This window comes from Xiphias gladius, chromosome 24 (genome assembly GCF_016859285.1).
Source record: "Xiphias gladius isolate SHS-SW01 ecotype Sanya breed wild chromosome 24, ASM1685928v1, whole genome shotgun sequence".
Taxonomy (NCBI): Eukaryota; Metazoa; Chordata; class Actinopteri; order Istiophoriformes; family Xiphiidae; genus Xiphias; species Xiphias gladius.
Genome location: NC_053423.1, coordinates 8,109,526 through 8,128,164, shown reverse-complemented (window position 1 = coordinate 8,128,164; position 18,639 = coordinate 8,109,526). Strand labels below are relative to the sequence as shown.

The 18,639-nt window shown below is 43.5% G+C and overlaps 1 protein-coding gene across 1 annotated transcript; it reads left to right on the top strand.

Moving 5' to 3' along the window:
* The first annotated feature begins 457 nt into the window (after positions 1-457).
* On the top strand, positions 458-16,368 carry dlgap3 (discs, large (Drosophila) homolog-associated protein 3). The gene is given in 12 exon segments (XM_040121995.1): positions 458-1,549; positions 6,853-7,067; positions 8,759-8,861; positions 9,002-9,218; positions 10,753-10,808; positions 10,811-11,407; positions 12,340-12,434; positions 13,394-13,613; positions 14,381-14,675; positions 14,773-14,864; positions 15,036-15,182; positions 15,888-16,368. Coding segments are annotated over 12 exon segments (3,444 nt in total). The 3' UTR covers positions 16,203-16,368.
* The last annotated feature ends 2,271 nt before the right edge of the window (positions 16,369-18,639 follow it).

The window sequence follows — 18,639 nt, the reverse complement described above, 5'->3', positions numbered from 1 at the left end:
TCACACAGTCATATACAGTGCAAGAACATTAAATAAGTTATTTATACCTGTATTCACTCAGAATCATATCTTTAAAGTATTACACCATTTTCACGTTATTGCCCTTTGTATAATTCAAATGTATTCTCATGTGTACATTATGTGATTTTGCCTGTTTAGAAAGTTTGAAATCTAAAGCTACTGAGGTAACAGAAGAGTGTCTGCTAGTGATCAGTAACATTTACTCATCATCTGTGTAATGAGACAGTAAAAAAATTTGTCATTGCAAGACACTAGATTCAATTGTTTCTTAAGATGAATATTTTCTTATTCATAAATACATTGTGTTCACTCCTGTTTCCCAAGAGACCAAATCTAAATGGTCACTTCTTTTGTGCCTCCAGGTGAGACCGGTGCAGCCCTGTCACGCCCACAGCGCCCCCTTTCGGCCCGGACGGCCCACCACGCCCCGGCGCCTATGAAAGGGTACCATGTCAGCCGTAGTATGTCCCAGCATTCCTCCGGTGGTGGCGGGGGAGGCCCCTGCCACTGCACGCCTGAGGACTGTGATGGCCCGGGCAGAGACTACTACCAAGGTCACAGTGATGGCCACTATTACCCTCCGGGAGGTCCGGCTGAGGCTCTGGCACTGGAGAGGCACCATTCCCACTCCCACTCCCACTCCCACAGCCACTCTGGAGGGGGCACGTTCCCTCGTTCCCACCCTAGCCAGCACCCAGCTCTCCAGTCGTTGGACTCGTGCGAAGAGTGCCTGTCCTCAGGCCACGGAGGAAAGATGCACCGCATTCCCCCAAACCTGATGGACCACTTTGAGAAGCAGGTGCCCTTTCATCCTGATGGCTTCCACACACTGCAGTACCAGCGCACTGCTAGTGGGGGTGCCGAGCAACGCAGCGAAAGCCCCTCCCGCATCCGTCACCTAGTCAACTCTGTGCAGCGCCTCTTTGCCAAGTCCCACTCCCTGGAAGCACCATCCAAACGGGAATACAATGGCACAAGAGGAGGCGGGGACTACCGTGGTGAGAGAGGTGGAGGCCACAGGAGTGGAGGGGAGGACGGTGGAGGCCAGTACTCAGGCCACCAGTCTCGCTCTACCAGGAGGAGCAAGTCTCGAGAGCGTAGCAAGAGCGGAGACTCGCGGCACGAGTCGGGCAGACGCCACCGCAGTAGGACAGCGGGCTGGTGGAGCTCTGACGACAACCTGGACAGCGACAGCAGCTTCCTGGTGAGCGGGGGCAGACGGGGGTATCCCAGCGGACACGAGAGCCTGGATGCTGCCATCCAGGAGCTCACCATGAAGAAGCCCAAGGAGCGCAGCAGTGGGCCGGGGCCGGGGGAGTGCATGGCCTGTACCACAATGGCTCTGGCCGGGAGTGACGGAGGGGGACACCATGGGCACCACGGCCACTCCCTGAAGAGGAGCACCTGGTCAGCCATGACAGTGAGTCAGGCTAGGGAGGTGTACCCTTCCTCCAGGGGAGGAGGCTACAACAAAGCCCTTGTGCCCGTGGAGAGCAAGCTGAAAGAGAGGACCTTCCACTACCTGCAGGTGTGTGTACGCCTGAATGTCAACCAATGTGTGTGTGTGTGGGTTTGTGTGTGTGTGTGTGTGTGTGTGTTCATTTGTGTTTGTGCAAAGGAAATATAGTATGTGGGTTACCTGTTTGCCGCTCAGTGCTGACCTGCAGCAAAAAGGAGTGATATTTCTGTAGGTTAGCCACAAGACCTTAAATTTGTCCTGCATGGTTCCCACATATAAGGACAATGTACATTAGCATAAGGCGAAACCGCACTTTGCAGTGTTGACACACAGAAAAGTGGCCTTTAGCCTCATGCAGGTTAACCCGGAGCTTCAGTTCACACATTTTGCATCAAAAATTTCACTCCTTCCTTTTGGAGTCATAACTCTAACCCAATATCTGCTAAGGATTAACATCTATAAATCCATCCCAAAATCATGTTCAAACACTGCTCCTGATCACTTCGGATCATCTGCTAATAATCATCAAATTTTTGTCTTTTTCTTCAGTTTCAAAATTAATCCATTTGATTGTTGTCTGTACATCCATGATTTCCATGTTAACAGGAACCGCTAGCAGCTGATGCTGCACGACTTTGCGCCATTGTGTTATTTGCATCACCCAAAGCATGATGGAAAAATAATTTTGTACTATCTACATTTTTTTTTTGTCAAAGCATAGTGTGTCCCATCAATATGCCTCATACTGTATATCCCTGCGACACTAACACTCAACTTTATTGGTTCATATATAGGTTTTGGACACTTAGGCAAACAACACAGCATTTTTGAATTGCATGAAACTGTTTTTTTCCATAAGAAGTGTAAAAAAAACATGATGTGAAATATGAAAACTGATCAAGAAGGTTTAAATGTCCACCTGAGCGACATCATGTACTGACTTGGTATTTTGCTGATTCTCCCGCACGCAGAGATTATTTGATGTCTTTCCTAACACTTCGCGGTTCCAGGTGCCTTGCTCTGTCTTCGAATCCAACACGTGCAATTTTGCCTTTGCCCTTTCTCTTATTTTGTATATATGAATTCCCTAAAATGAAACGCCAGTGGCTGGTAGAGTGTACCTACCAAGGCAATTGAGAGAGCACACACACTTATACACACACACAGGGACGTCCAAAAATCCAGGTGTGCTGAGGTAGAGCTGCCATGCAGGCTTTGTTTCTACGGAAACAGCAGGTAGCCACAGGAGTCCCTGGTGTTTTTCCAACTCTCATCCTTTAGACACAGCTGAGGTTTGCTGATAGAGGAGACAGAGAGAGCAGGGCTGTGTGTGTTAGTGTTTTCAAAGGACAAACGCCACACAGTTTCCTTCTGTGCCTTAGTCTACCATCACATTCACACCTTAGGTCAGGAAATGAACTTCCCCACTGCAGCTTTTCTCATACTGGATCTCTAGGTGTCACTTGCAGTTTTGTGAGGACGAGGGGGGGGGGGCAATTTTTGAATTTTGTGCTGCGCTCGGATGTGTTGAAGTCAGCGAGATAGATCCATGGCTTCAGAGCAGGCTGCATCCTGGAGCCTCAGATATAGAGCTGTTCAGGTGTATTTCACCAGGACTAGACCTCAGGACAAAGAGCAGCAACGGGGCAATATTGAAGAAACAGCTCCAAACTGAAACCTTGTTCTCTGGGAGCAAAATTTAAAATGTTTGCTGCCACACTGGCGCAGATAGAGCATGTAAAGACTAGATAACATACATTTAACAGCAGACTTTTAAGCAGCAATTATCAATATTTTTACAATAACAATGGATCTTATGACTACACAGATATTAAAGCGGTCATCTGTTTTCAGCAACAAAGGTCTAAAAACCCACTGTGCACTACCTTTCCAGCAGCAAACAGCAGACAGACCATGTTAGCGACTAGCTGGTGAACACAGTGGAGCATTTAGCAGCTGTAGAGTCAGATATTTACCTCAGGAGTTAGTCACAAAAAAAAAAAAGAGAGCTAAATTTAGAGTGAATGTTGGACTTCGATAATCGGGTCGCCACAAACACAACTTCCAACGGATGCTAATGTTGTTCCGTAACTGCTCGATGTTTAAATTTGCTTACAGCTCATATAATAGTTTTGTGTTCACAGTTTGCTTCCGTTGTCTCAGAGTGGGCAAAAATTAGTTACTGTAGGTTTAACTTTTTAAGTTTTAATTTTTACTGTGACACTTTTGCATTAAAAATATCGAAATCTTGAATTTTATCATCCCTCACATGACAAAAAGCACAGAAAACACACTTATAATTTTATCCTTATTCCACTGATCAGATTTGTGTTGTTGTTCAGCTCACACTGTGTGGGAGTATGTGTCCACTCTAGGACACATGAAAGCCAAGAAAATACAATTATTGAAAAGATCCTGCGGACGTTGACTGGAGAAGGAGGTAAGAGTTTAAAGTAAAATATCCTCATACGCAGTAGTATCAAAACACTCTTGCATAACAAGTCACATGCAGAAAAATAGATATTGAAGTGGTGGGTTTTTGAAACTCTGACATGTTTATACAATCATACCTTGACAAGTCCACACCAGGTCACTGCTCAAATTTTCTGCACAAACGCAAGAAATAAATGAAGCAGCTAAAAGGGAAAATTAAAGGAAGAGGTAAAAGGTCAGGGGCAAAGGGACATGTGCAAGATTTTCTCCCATGGTGTCAACGCCAATCACGATGTGCAGCATCAGAACCCGGAGCTCTCCATTCCCTCTATAAGCCTCTCTCTTCCCCTCGGCCTGTGTCTCATAGATAAGGAATGATAGAAACAAGAATATGGAGCGAAAGTGAAATGAAGACAGAAACAGCGAGGGAAAGAGAAAGAGAGACAAAGATAGAGCGGGGGGGGGCAAGGTAGAGGGATGCAGAGATAGCAAAGCAAGCTCAGGGATAGAGAAGAGATAAAGGAGGTGATGGTAGCCAAGGGGCAAAGCGAGAGTAGGAGTGAAAGAGCAGGATGAGAAAATGAGAGCGATATTGGAAGGCCAGGGGGATCGGGAGATTAGGCTGAATCATCCTTTAAGTGATGACCTTAAAAACACACACTCATCTGGGTGCCAAACCCTGAGGCCCGTGTGTGTGTGTGTATATGTGTCAATGTGTGTAGGTGTTTTCATTTGGTCACGTGCATGAGACTACAAACCTCACAGCATTTTTTGCAAAAACTAAACTTTCCCTTTATTTCGTGTAAATCTTTCACCATAACGCTAGAGGATTGGGATCAGACACACACTCAAAAGCACATGCATTTACGTATCGGACTGAGTGGTCCTGCACAATAATAAAATGAAAAAAGGTTGATAGATGTAATCATCTGCTATAGAGAGCACAAGTGCTGATCCCACTAGCTTCCAGTAGCTCCAGTAACTCCATGCAATCTCTCATTGAGGACTTTTTTCATTGGTCTTTCTGAAAAAATGTATCCCAGGGTTTATCCATAGATGGCATTATGGTTATTCAAGAAGGGCTGAATTAAGAACTGAGGTTCTGAACTGAAGAAGCCTCTTGAATGAGAGGTGAAACATCTTCAAGTATCTACAACCAGGGCCAATTACCCTTGATTCAGCCCCTCTTGGATACTCCTCTAATGTCATTTTTTCTGCTTTTTAGCTGTAATTTCTGCTGTCTAAAACTTTGCTGTTATTAGATACATGGGCCCTCCACTCTCCCATCAAAAATACCATGCTTGTCTTGGTAAATGGAGTAAACCAAATTACATACTTTTGAGAGGGTTTGTTTCAAGGCTGGGTCTAAGTTATCTGCAATATTAAGAAATGTCAGTGTGATTTTGACTAGGTTTTCTTTCCTCTGGAGCAGAACCTGGAAGTTTGATTGCAGCTCTCACGATCCAAATTAAAACTGCACTAATCAATATTTTTTCTTTGAACAATGGCTGAAATGACTTTGAGTAATGTCAAAGGTGTCACTTGACAAACTCAGTGAATTATCAACCAACTCTGAAATTCCCCTCTGCTCTACGGCGCGTTTTAGCCCCTTTTAACTCATTGTTTTGGTTTCTTCGCAAATTCTGGTCACATCTGACCTCTTTGGTCATTTAATGCGTCTTTAAAGACAGGGACTATGATCCCTTTCATTGTCTCTCAGTCTTGCTAGCTCTGTCTACAAAATAAGTCACCTCATATGAATATGCCAGAAAATATTTCAAAATTTCATTCACTGTTTGAGGTGTCATCTTAAGCAGTTTTTCTCCAACAACAGACCAGAAAGGGTTAACATTTTTATGTTTTTAGTATGAAAGCATTCTGACTTAGTTATGAGAAGTCATACATTTTCTGCAGTGAGAACCTGTGAATTTTTTGGGTTTCATCTCATTGCTCTTTATCAGTTCTCTATGTGTCATCCTCCCCTTTAGTTTCTTGTCTTGAGTGTGTCCCTGTGTGTGTTTTTAATTTAGTTTTTCTCATCAGACTCTCCTTCGTCTGCTCATCTGTCTTCCTCTGTCCGCTTAAGTCTGCTATTCTGCTACCCTGTTTCTTGTTCTGTCACCCTGTACATCTGTCAGTCTCTCTAAATGCCATCTGCCTTTCCTGTCTTTCTGCCTACATTTTGTCTGTCTGTCCTCTCTGCCCGTCTACCTGCTTTTCTGTGTATTTGTTAATGTGCTCTGTCTGTCGGCTTCTGGCTTATGCTGTTTTTCCTTTTCTGTGTCAGTGTTTCTCCAGCTGTCAGAGTTTCTCTCTTTCTGTAAGTCCCTTTGTCCCTTTCTCTCTTTCTCTGATATCATCTCCCGTGTGTATGCATATGCTGTATGTGCATGTATGCGTGTGTGTGCGTGTGTGTGCGTGTGTGTGCGTGTGTGTGCGTGTGCTCTCATCGTGTGCATGAGCATGCTTGAGCTATCTGTGTTGGTGTGTTTGCTTTACAACCCACTGCTGTGTGCACGGGTGCCAGGCCTGTTTGTCTGAATCATCACTGTCCTTCTGTTTGAGGTGTGAAATATTTTTCAATGATGAAATATATTTCTGTTTTGGGAAGTCTTTTGACTTCAATAACAGATATTGGGAAGAAACTGCCAAGAGTGCAGTGAAACATCTTCAATATCTCAACACTGATTAATTCACATTGTGATTAATTGCTTTTCCCTTAACAGTTGGTGAAGATGACGAATGCGCACTTACTTTTAACTCATATTAACTCCGTGTTTAATCCATTGAAAGAGAATCTTACTAAACAAACTTGATCATTGGTCAACTCCACATGGTTGTACACTTCTACTCACTACATGTTGTATTTTCAGATCGTTCCTCCTTACTCATTTTTATACCTACCTATGACTATGTCAATGTTCATGTGAATGTCTCAGGTCCCTTCAGAGGACTGGGGAGGTGGATACGGCAGTGGCGGCGCAGCCGACAGCGGAGGGGAGATTCCTTGCCGTCGCATGCGAAGCGGCAGCTACATCAAGGCCATGGGTGACGACGACAGTGCCGACTCGGACACCAGCCCCAAAGCCTCACCCAAGTCCACCCTGATTGCTCAGAGGGACGCCTTTAGACGATCCATCAGCATGGATCAAAGGTCATATGTCACAAATGTACTGTTTATGCACATGTTGAAAGATGTTTGAGCTGCACATGCTCCTCTGCTCCAGCCTGGCACTCTGGCTTTTAACAACCAGCTGGACTTAATTATCTTGCTACAAGGAAAGTACAACTTAGCTGTAGTTAGACATCTATCTATACACACATTCAGTGGTTGAATGTTACTAAGTCTATTGACTCAAGTGTACTTAAGTATACTTTTGAAATATTTGTACCTTACTTGAGTATTTCCAGCTACTTTATAGTTATACTCCACTACAATTCAGATGGAAATATTGTACTTTTTATTTAACTATATTTAGTTAGTAGTTACACCGATTTTACATGCAAAACATACAATCACCTTATACAATATGATACATTGAGTATCAGTCCTGCACACTTACACAGGCATTTCAGTTTCGTGTCTGATTAGACCCACTCAGGTTTGAGTTGTTTGGATTTCAGGGAGGTCATCAATTACTAATAAGAATGGTAAAGTTGTAAATCGTCCCGCCACAAAATTAACAGATAGATCCAAAAAAAAAAAAAAAGTCATCTTTCAGTTCTTATTGAACTCCATAATTCAAAAAGACTTTTACTCATTACAGTGCAGTATTGATGTTAGGTAAAGGAACACATTTAATGTTTAGAAACGTTAGAAAAACGTGTGTGATCTATGGATGGACTTGGATGGTCTGAAATACATGATTTTAATATCCCTCCATTTTTTTTTTTTGTGCAGCATAAAGCAGAATCACAGTCTATAACCGTAAACTACATCTCCCATAATGCTACTCAATAGCATCTTTCATTAGACCCTTTCTGCCTGGTAAACGCACGTCTTTCAAAATCCACACACTCAGTCTTTAACACAAACATTGTGTTTAAGACGTGTAGCCTCTAACCCAGGATAATCCTGATGACATCATCAAGGTTATTTTCTCAGACTATGGAAAGCTCTCTCCCAAGACTCAGAATGTGTTGTAGAACTGGCTGAGTAAAACTGTGTAAGATTGTTGAAGTGCCCCTTTAAAATATTCCGCGACAGATTTCAGTAACATTGAAACTGTCATTGCTCACTCAGAGATGATACTGTAAATTACAATATTTTGAGAGGAGGATTTTGTCACAATAGGATATAGAAAGACAATAAGTGATAATATTGAATAATTGTTTAAACCTAGGTGCAAACATCAACAAATCCAAACTTTTTATCACATCGGCACAGTTCAGTTATGATTCAAAAAAGAGGTATCCCCTACATACAGTAGTATGTAGGGGATACCCTCACATACTGTAGGCAAATTCTATAGGAACCCGGTGTTAGTCATAGGGCTTCTTCAGATTTAACTGCACTTCTGCATATCCAACATGGAAATACCTATATTCAGTAGTAGAAAATGAACAAATTACAGTTACAATTTGATGCTTTTCAGTTTTTCCTATCTGACATGGGAATGCAGCATTACAACACTCAAAAAGACTCTAACTGGCAGAACATGACTCAGTGACATTTTATCTTACAGTTTTGTGTAATGGGCCTATGAGTTTTGTCAAAAATAGAAAAGCAAATGGCTGTTGATTTTACAGCCAGAATATAATACCAACTAGGTGGGAAATAACTATTGGTTTCGACATGCACTGTAACTGCTAATGCTGATTATGTGTATTATGTATTTGATCCAGGTACTCGTGTAAGCAGTGTACAGATTCCTACCCTAACAGCCGAACCACACCCAAAACCCACACCCGCTCTCGTAGTTACACCCGCTCTCTGACCAGCTCACAGGTAACAAATAATGTGCTTTATTGGCGTGCATCATATGGGGATTTAAGTTTTGCATCCAGTACAGTGATCTGTCACCAGAGGTCACTCGCCAAACTGAGGGGTCTTTACTAGACTCAAGCGTCCTCATTTCTCTCCTCTAGCTGGGAGATACATTGAACCGTCAGTTTGAGGCAGTGTGTGAGACCATGTTTGGGGAGGTGGAGTCTCAAGCCGTGGAGGCCCTGGATCTTCCGGGTGTGTTCCGCACTCGCAGCCACAGCTACGTTCGCGCCATCCAGGCCGGCTGTTCCCAGGACGACGACTGCCTCTCCGTCTTCTCCATGTCAGGCCCCCAGGGAAGCATCAAGGGCGGGGCCGGTGAGTGTGTGCATACGTTTGGTTCAGTGTACCAGTATGTAAAAGTCTTTGGTGCCAGTGTGAGTGTTAGAAGAATGTGCGGTTTTCTTTTATGCGGTAGAAACCTGGTGGGAGATAGAGTAGGGCAACCTGTGGGAGAAGGAATTTTATGACAGCTTGTGTCTGCTTACCTTGACAGAAGCAAGTCTACACACTTACACACACACACATCCATAAACCCCACACTGTCAGCCACTGGACAGATGTGCGCAATGTGTGCATCCATTTTTCAATTTTTAACCTTTTTTCTTCTCTTTTCCTTCAATCTCTGTAACCTTTATTTTGCAGCTGCACGTTCTTTGGGTTTATGTATATGTATATGTTTGCATGCCATAAGCATAGGCTTGTGTGTACAGTATGTTATTGTGCATGCTCTTTGTTCTCTGTCATTTCTGTCTTGTCTCTGTATCACATCTCTCCCATCACCCTCCCGTGTGTGATAGCAAGTTTCTCTGGCTCAGTAGTAGGTACATGAAAACTCAAGATTGTGATGATAGCTCAGTGTCTCCAGCTGCTTCTTCTCTCCGTCTTTCTGTCTGTGTCTCTTCCTTGCGTGGTCGTATTTTTTTGCGTTCTCCCACCCTTTCACTCTTGATTTGAAACAATGTGTTTTTTGTAGATTTTTTTTTTCAAGCCTAATATTCACTCCATCTGCATTTATTTGAGATTGAGTGTGTGTGGGTGCGTGTATTTGCTTATTTGTCTTTGTACAGTAGACTGCAGAGCTACTTTAGTGCCTCAAAGGACACACATTTCTAAGCTTAGACTAGCAAATCCCCCCTGAGATTTATTAAAGCCTCTGTGAAGTGTCATATACATCAGCCACAAAAACACATCTACTGTACACAAACTCAAACGCACATACACCTACATACATGCATGCACACACACTGAAGGTTAAAGCTTCTTGGTTGCGTCATGCTTGGTGGCAATTAACATGTCTGGAAAGAAATACATTAAAGTTAAGTTTGATCTTTTATTAAGTGAAAATAAACTATGTGTGTGTGTGTGTGTGTGTGTGTGTGTGTGTGTGTGTGTGTGTGTGTGTGTGTGTGTGTGTGTGTGTGTGTGTGTGTGTGTGTGTGTGTTGCGTGTGAGCGCGTGCGTTGGCATATACGTTTGAACGAAGCTGTGAGGGAGGAGGAAGAGACAGAATCTGCACTTCTCATTTTCATATTTCTCTCAGGAAATTGCTATATCTTCCTACGAGACAGATTTTAGTGAGCTCAAGGGAAGAGGTTTTCTTTTGTGACTTCTGTCAGGTCTGTCCTTTCCACCACTTCGCTCCCTGCCTCTCACTGAAATTCACACCGAAAGCTGATTTTTTTTTTGAAAAGAAATTGTGAGTTGGGTTTATAAATCTTTTTGTCACATTGGCATTATTTCTTAATGATTTTGTTGTTTTCTCTCTTTCTTTCTGTATTGGCTCATCTCCTTTTACGTCAATACATTTCCCTCTTTTCACTCTGTCTTTCTTTTCACCTTCTCCTTCCAGTCTGTCGCTTTTGTAAGTATCCACCTTACCTGCTCCCTGTTCATATAGTACCCATTTTGCTTTTAACAGCCCACTATGCCTTTGTCTTCCTTTCTCCCGCTCTTCTGACACTTCAGTCTTTCCTTATCGTAAAGGTGCTCCTCCCCCACTCCCACCTCGCATGTCCAAGTCTTCACTCTCAGTGCGGGCCCAGAGCAGCACCGAGTCCACCCAGGATGCCTACTTCCAGAGCAGCGGACAGTTGGCCTCAGGCTCAGGCCCTGGGCGCCCTAAGCAGCACAGCAACTCTGTGGACCTGGGCAGCTCTGATGGGCCATCGGGTCGCTCCTCCAGAGGAGGCTACTACACCGCCACAGGCCCTGGACGTTCCAGGCAGCACAGTAACTCAGCAGAGAGCCTAGATGGAGTCAGGGGTTCACGGGAGCTGGTGCCCTACGTAGGGGGTCCGGGAGTTGGGGTGAGAGCCAAACACAGCAGCTCAGCTGACAGTCTGCTGGAGGGGCCACCGAGACCGGCCAGGGAGAGGGACAGCAGGGTTGGGGGCAGCCTTGGGAAATCAGCCTCTTTGCCTCAGAACAGCATAGTGCTGAGTAAAGCTGGAGGGCAGGATGAAGGGCGCGGTGGGAGAAAGTGGAGTCCATCCATAGCTGTGCAGGTGAGAAAGGGCCATTTTATTAAAAACTGGGACAGCAACTTAATTTTATTTTTCATTATCTAATAGTAAGTTGATGTTGTTTAGTCTACTAAATGTCAGAAAACTGATTATCTGATTGTTAAAATGATTATCACCATTTCCCTGTCCCCAAGATGTATCTTGCTAGTCTGACGAATAGTCCAAAACCCAAGGATATTCAATTTGCAGTGATACAAAACAAAGAAAATCGGTAAATCGTCACATTCGAGAAGTTGGAACCAGAGAATCTTTGGCATTTTTGCTTGATAAAAGACTTAAATCGGACTGATAACAAAAATTGTTCATTTTTCTGTTCATTGACTGATAGATTTTACACAAGGCACATGTTAAAGAAATAATTGAGAAATACAGTACATCCTTTTATTGCCATGGGTTAGATGAGAAGATCCATGCCACTCTCATATATGTGCATTTACTATGAACCTAGAGTTGGGAGTCGGTTGGACAGCATAGTGTAAAGACTGCAAGCAGGAGGAAACTGCTAGCATGCCTCTCCCCAAAGATCAAAAATGTCCTCACTGATTTAAAGCAGTTGTTTGAAATTTTGGGAAATAGGCTTATTTGCAAGAGTTAGGTGAGAAAATCAATTCAACTCTGATGTGGGCCTGTTAAATATCAAGCTACAGCCAGCAGCCAGTTAGCTTAGCACCAAAATATGCCTGCTAGCCCCTTGTAGTTCACTACAACCTCTTTTTGTAACATGTTTTTACACTTCGGTTTTTGTGCGACTTAAATAAGGTCTTACAAGATATAACATTAATAATTAGTGAGCTTTAGAGGTGCTGGTAAGCAAATTTACCAAAATGTAGAACTATTCCTGTAATTCCAGTTGTATATCGCGTCTTCAGGCCACGTGTTTCAAGTGTGGTGATTTGTGGCTTTTTCTGTTCCAGGTGGACAGCTCAGAGACCTTATCAGATTCAGACGCAGAGGGCAAAGCTCTTACAGAGGTCCACTCTATAGGAGTCCAAGTGGAAGATGACAAAAGGTAATGGAAGTACAACTGAAATTTAAAGTAAGGAAATAGTATTTATTTTTGAAATCCCCTCCCAACACCAAGTGTGTTTATTTTGCCTGGCATTTAATTTGCCTCAATTATGGACACAAACTTGCAAACTAAGATATGTGTTTGTTTATTTTCTAATGTATCTTTGCCCCAAAAATATGTGGATTCATCAACAGCTTGTGGTCTTTGTACTTTAATTTATGTGATTAATTTTCATATTTTGAAACAGCCTTCATCTCCCAGGCACCCCGCAGTGCAGCCACCTATGGTTGATTTCTTGGCTAGATCTTATCATTTCATTTAACATTTCATCAGACATCACAGCTTGAACTCAGTAACACTTTGTTCCAAGAATGTCTTGTTTTTCGCCATTAGTGACAGTAACCATGACTACTTCAAATCATACACTCGACATGACTTTCACACGTGATGCAGCCCTTCTCCTAATTATATCCAGCATCGCCTATGGGTCAGATTCACACGCATGCAATCACTCGCAGCATCACATACTTCCAAACCTCAAGCAGTGTGTGATCATGCACCTTTTAACAATGTCCCCCACCTCATGCAATCATCAAGGATGACAGTGTGATGTCAGGGGAGAAAAGAGGGGCGCAAAAACGGAAATCTGAGTCACACCTCATCAGACAGCAAATAAGGATGAGGGGAAGTGGGGTATAAACTCGTAATAGAGTAAACACTCATCACTGAGTGCACTGACACAACATTTGCACACTGGTGCGTCATATGCCGGAGGATTTAGCAGGACTCATCACAATAAAAGTGAATAGTAGTGACTGCAGTGACAGCATGACTATCCCAGCTCCAACAGGAATGTGCAATTATTAGAAGAAATAAAAAATCACTTGAGAAAGGCATTTGCATGTGATACTCTGTGTGACTGGATGGCTCTGGGCGTGCTGTGACTCCCTGTGTTGCAGGCGGGCTCGTTTCAAGCGCTCCAATAGCGTGACAGCGAGCGTGCAGGCCGACCTGGACCCCGAGGGCTTCCCGGGGCTCAGCATCGCCGTGCCAACACAGGACAAGAGTCTTCAGTTCGGCTGTTCCTTCCAGAGGCACTCATCAGAGCCCGAGTCTGCTAGCCAGTACACAGAGTGCCACCGCACTGTCCACACACAGGGACAGTGGGCCTACAGAGAGGTAGGTCCGCAATCATGCGCAAAACATTTGCAAAGCAGATTTTTTTGAATATTTTGGGACCTACACTGTTTACATACATGTTTTCTGTGAGACAGACACAATGGAACCGATTATGGAACCTTTTAGGGCGAAGCGTCTGTAGGCTAGTTTTCTGTAGCCCTGTTAGCTTGTCTACTTGTTTTGCAGAAACATGTAAAACAGTGAGGTAAAACTGTCGTTGAAAATGTGAAACTTTCCACTGCAAAGGAAAATAAATAAATAAATAAACAAAAACAGCTCCATAGCACTACTAGTTGTCAAAAACTTCACAGGTAACCTTTAAACCTGAACAAAAAACAATTTTTTCTCAAATTAACAAATTAATTACAGTAAAACCAGAGGTACGTTAAATGCAAAGGGTTAACCTTTGACACAGGGTTTGATCTATAGTCGACCGTTGGATTTCAGCCGTAGATTGCACCACCACTACATTAGACATATGTATTGTACATAATCAGGCCATACATCATGCCCTAATTATATTCTCAATAGTAATTGTGTTCACTAACTTTGTGATACAAGCGACATTAGGAAGGTCCATCTCGTTCCATTACTGAATATGGGATTATTTGGTGCAGTTGCTGTGATTATGTTCCTGCATTCACTGTGGTAGAGAGTGTGGTTTGCAGTGAACAGAAGGTTTGCTGTGGAAATGTCTTTGCTAAATTGGACAACATTATTGATGGTCCAAATACCACGTGTCCAAACAGCTTCTTCTGTTATCCCAGGACTTCATCCAGAGTGGCTACACCACTGAGGCCTGCCCAGCAGACCACCGTCCCCACCAGCACCCGCACTTGCCTCCACGTTCCCACTCCCCTTTGCCCATCACCTCTGAGCGAGCCTGGGCAGGGACGCCGTCCCTGGAGGGCCCCCGGAGCCTGCCAGACTCGGGCCGAGCCTCGCCCTGCATGAGAGACGGAGAGTTCTTCTTACGCCTCCTGCAGACAGAGGTGGAGAGGATGGAGGGCTGGTGCCAGAACATGGAGAGAGAGGCTGAGGAGAACGAACTCCCAGAAGAGAGTGAGTTTGCGAGGAGGATTGATAAGATTAGAGCTAAAGATAAACGATGAAAAATTCTTGGATTTCTGAAACTATTTATGTGCTGTTTCCTCTCTAGTTTTTGAACTGATTCGAAATGCAGTTGGCAGCGCCCAGATGCTCATGTCTCAGAAGGTCCAGCAGTTCTTCCGTCTCTGCCAACAAAGTGTGGTGAGTAGGTGGGATTGCATGCAAAATCATAACTACACACATTACATATGGTGCATGGTTATTCCAAGATTCACTAGAAACTGTTCTTTTGTAATGTTCTCTCTTTCACATATCCTTATATATTACTTTGTCACCTTTCACATGCCACATCCTGTCTCCCTGCCTGCCCAGGACCCATCAGCCTACCCCCAGCCTACCTCTCAGGACCTGGCGGGCTTCTGGGACCTGCTCCAGCTCAACATAGAGGACGTCAGGGTCAAGTTTCAGGACCTCCAGAGGCTCAAGGACTCGGGTTGGAGGCTCCCACCTGAAAAGAAGGTGAGAGGCCCGGGGATCCACACAGCCCTGGTTTCCCTTCAGCACCCCCCCAGAGCTAAGATGGCAGTGTGCAGAAGAGTAGCGCAGATGGTCGTGCCCTCCAAGCCTTTGCAGGCTGTGAAAATACAGAACAGCAAGAGGAACTGAGCTGAGCTGACCATGAGACAGTGGGGTCTTGAACTGCTAGAAATTATTCTAACTGCAACTGTAACTATTTTTTGCATTTATTCCAGCTGTTCAGACAGAAGAAAGTACTTGTTTGTTTGTTACATTATTGTCTATAAAGGTTAGACTACTCACTGACCAACTACATTATTCTTGGTAACAAACTAACAATTGTTTCTCCTTTCTTCTTGTTCCTTTTACATTGTTTTTGTGTACCTTTTCCTTTCCCATTTCATTTCCTTTTATGTCACCTGATGCCAATGCATGCTGAGATACCTTTTACTGATTTTTTCTCAATTTTGGTTGTTACCTGTCTGTCGTAATGTCTCGGTCCATGATTTTTCCTCTTTTGAATTTTACCTTTTTTGTCTGTGGTTTTTCCCTTGGGTTTCCCATTCCCATTTGTTTCTCCCAATATCTCAATTTTTTTGCTTGGGATTCCTTTTACACAACTTTACAAAACCATTTTCTCACCACCCGACACAATAAATCTACTGTCTGTTCACATCTTAAATGTATGTCTCATCATCGACGGGCTAGGAGGACAAGAAGCTTCCTCCTCCCTTACCAAAGAAGCCAGCAGGCGGGGTGAGTGGCAGCCTCCGGGCTGATAGCGTTGGGGATGTGGGCGCCGGAGGTGGAGGTGGTGGGTCGGGGGGCCTGGTGGTGCCTCGTGTGGGTGGGCACACCCTACCCATCAAGGAGAAGTCCCTGGACCTCGGGGACCGTCAGAGGACAGAAGCGAGGAAGAGGCTGCTGCAGACCAAGAGAACCGCCTCCTTCAGGCAGAACTCGGCTACAGAGAGCGCTGACAGCATCGAGATCTACATCCCGGAAGCCCAAACTCGACTCTGAGCGCAGGACTCCAGTGTCTCCCTCTCCACCTCCTCACTCACCCTCACCCATGCAAAGCAGACCTGCGCCTAGTTTTGGATCTTCTGTGGGTCATTGCTGTTTATTTGCTACCCTTCCCTCAACATTTCCATTAGTTCACTTACCACAACTGCAAATTCTCATATCTTGCTCATTAAACAAGCAATGACAGCCATTTTAGTGTCTTGAAATTTGGACACTTTATTGACACAGAAACTTAGACCTGAAATGGTATTTAGCAGATAGGAGTTATAGACCTTTTTAACTCTCTCAATTTTTTTTTTTTTTTTCATTTTGCTGACAACAAACAGTCCATTTTTATAGCACTAGTCAGCAGCGGTTCACACAGTAGTAGCACGCCTGTGCATGTTCACCTAGCACTTCTAAATAAAGGGCTTAACAGGCACAAAACCTCCAACAGAATCTCCCGGTATGGATCCCTGACACCATTTGCAACAGAATCAGCTCCGTATTGTTTGTGGGGTCCCTGAATCACGACAAGATGTATCCATACTCTTCACTGATGCTACCAGTATGGATGAAGAAACATGGGTGAATTTCTCACCATCAGTTTAAATGCCCTTAAAGTCAGAGGGTTGGCAATCCCCAAAGAACATCCTCCTAGCATAGTGAGCCAACTACTGTTGGCACCTTTCACCCAGGTGCCATCTGCCCACCCAGGCACTCGGTCAAAGAATATGAAACAATTCTCTGTCTCTCTCCTTCATTCCTCACATCCCACGTATCCGTCAACTACCCTCAGCATTCAGCAGTGCGGCTGTTTGAATGGTCAAGTGCTATTTGTACATAGTGCGCACACTCATGTTTGCCAAAAGGAACTTTGCAGTATAGCATCACAGCCTTGACAGCTAGAGAGCATCACAGTCAAAACAAAAAACAAAAAAAACGAGCCATTTGCTTTTTATGTAGGCTTTCTGAAGTTACAAGTGTTCAGGGGTGGAGCCTCTGGGAATATTTAGAAGAATATATTTTGGTGGCTTTTCAGGACTTTACTGAGAAGGTCCCAATTTCACTGTGACTATAGCACCGCCAAGTGGTCAAATGTGGACCCAAACCAACAACAGTGGTCCTTGGAGTTATTTCCACCTCAGTCAGAAATTCACAGAAGCCCTAATGAAACAGCCATGAAAGAAGATCAGTGTCTTTATTAATACTTTTTTCAATTCTTTCCCTTGACACAGTGTGTTTCTCTTTTCTTCTAATGAATATTGTTAAAGTGGACTGTCCCATGCTGTTTTTTGCATATTTAGGAGGCAGTGGATCACAAGGTAAAAGGGACCGAGCCGCCAAAGTCTTCAGCAGGATCCACTCGCCTAACTTGAAGTACAATCCTCTCAGTTTCACACACGCTGCTGATGAAAGAAGGAATGAGTTCTCCGTTTGAAAGAAAACAAAAAGGAGTCATATTGTGTGTAGCTCCATCCAAACCCTTTCCAAAGAAGCATCACTGAGAGGAAACCATCAGTTGTAAAATTATAGGAAAGAAGCAACTAAATAGTGTATTTCTGAGATTAAGTAACACTTGTTATGAAAGGAATTATACTGTACATGTGTGTTAGTTGCACTATGTGTTCCTCTCCCGTCCTCTTCATTCACTTCCTGAAATCACACTATCTGGTGTTTCCACTGAACAAAGTGTAGCACGATTTTAAAAGCTTTGAAAGGGTCTCATTTACAAACTCATGTCAGGACACATATTTCTTATGTAAGTAGTTTATACGGATGTTGTGTATAGGCTTGTTTGAATGTGTGTAGTGTGAATGTGAAGGGCTGTGTGCTATAAGGGTGATGTGATGTAGCCCAATGAATACTAAAATGCCCAAATCAACCATGTTAAAGACAGAAAGAAACACACACACACACACACACACACACACACACACACACACACACACACACGATATAAGAATCCTTTAGCATGACTTGTTTATTTCTTTTCTAAAATTTGGAGTGTGTTGGCAAAATGGGATATTTTAATGGGAGATGTATATTTTATAATATAATCTACATTTCTAGATTAGTAAAGACTATTGAGTACAGTATATATACAAAAAAAACATATATCAAATGTGAACTACAGTATTATTATGATAGATTATAGCATTGTATGATACTACAGCTGTGTGGCATATCCAAATCCTCAGTACAGTGAAAAAGAATTTCCAATGATTATTATTATCTTCAGTTTGTGAGTGCTGGGTCAGGTTCACAGGGTATAACTGGCAAGAGCGTTAATTGCCAAGTATGATGCTCCTTAGGCCTACTGTATATCTTTCTGTGGTTCGAACAACATATACTGCTGTATCCCTTCCCTGTACTTCCTCTTTAGAACCAACTACGTGTGCCTAACCAGCTATAAATGTGAGTCTATATATATGTATATATATATATGTGTGTA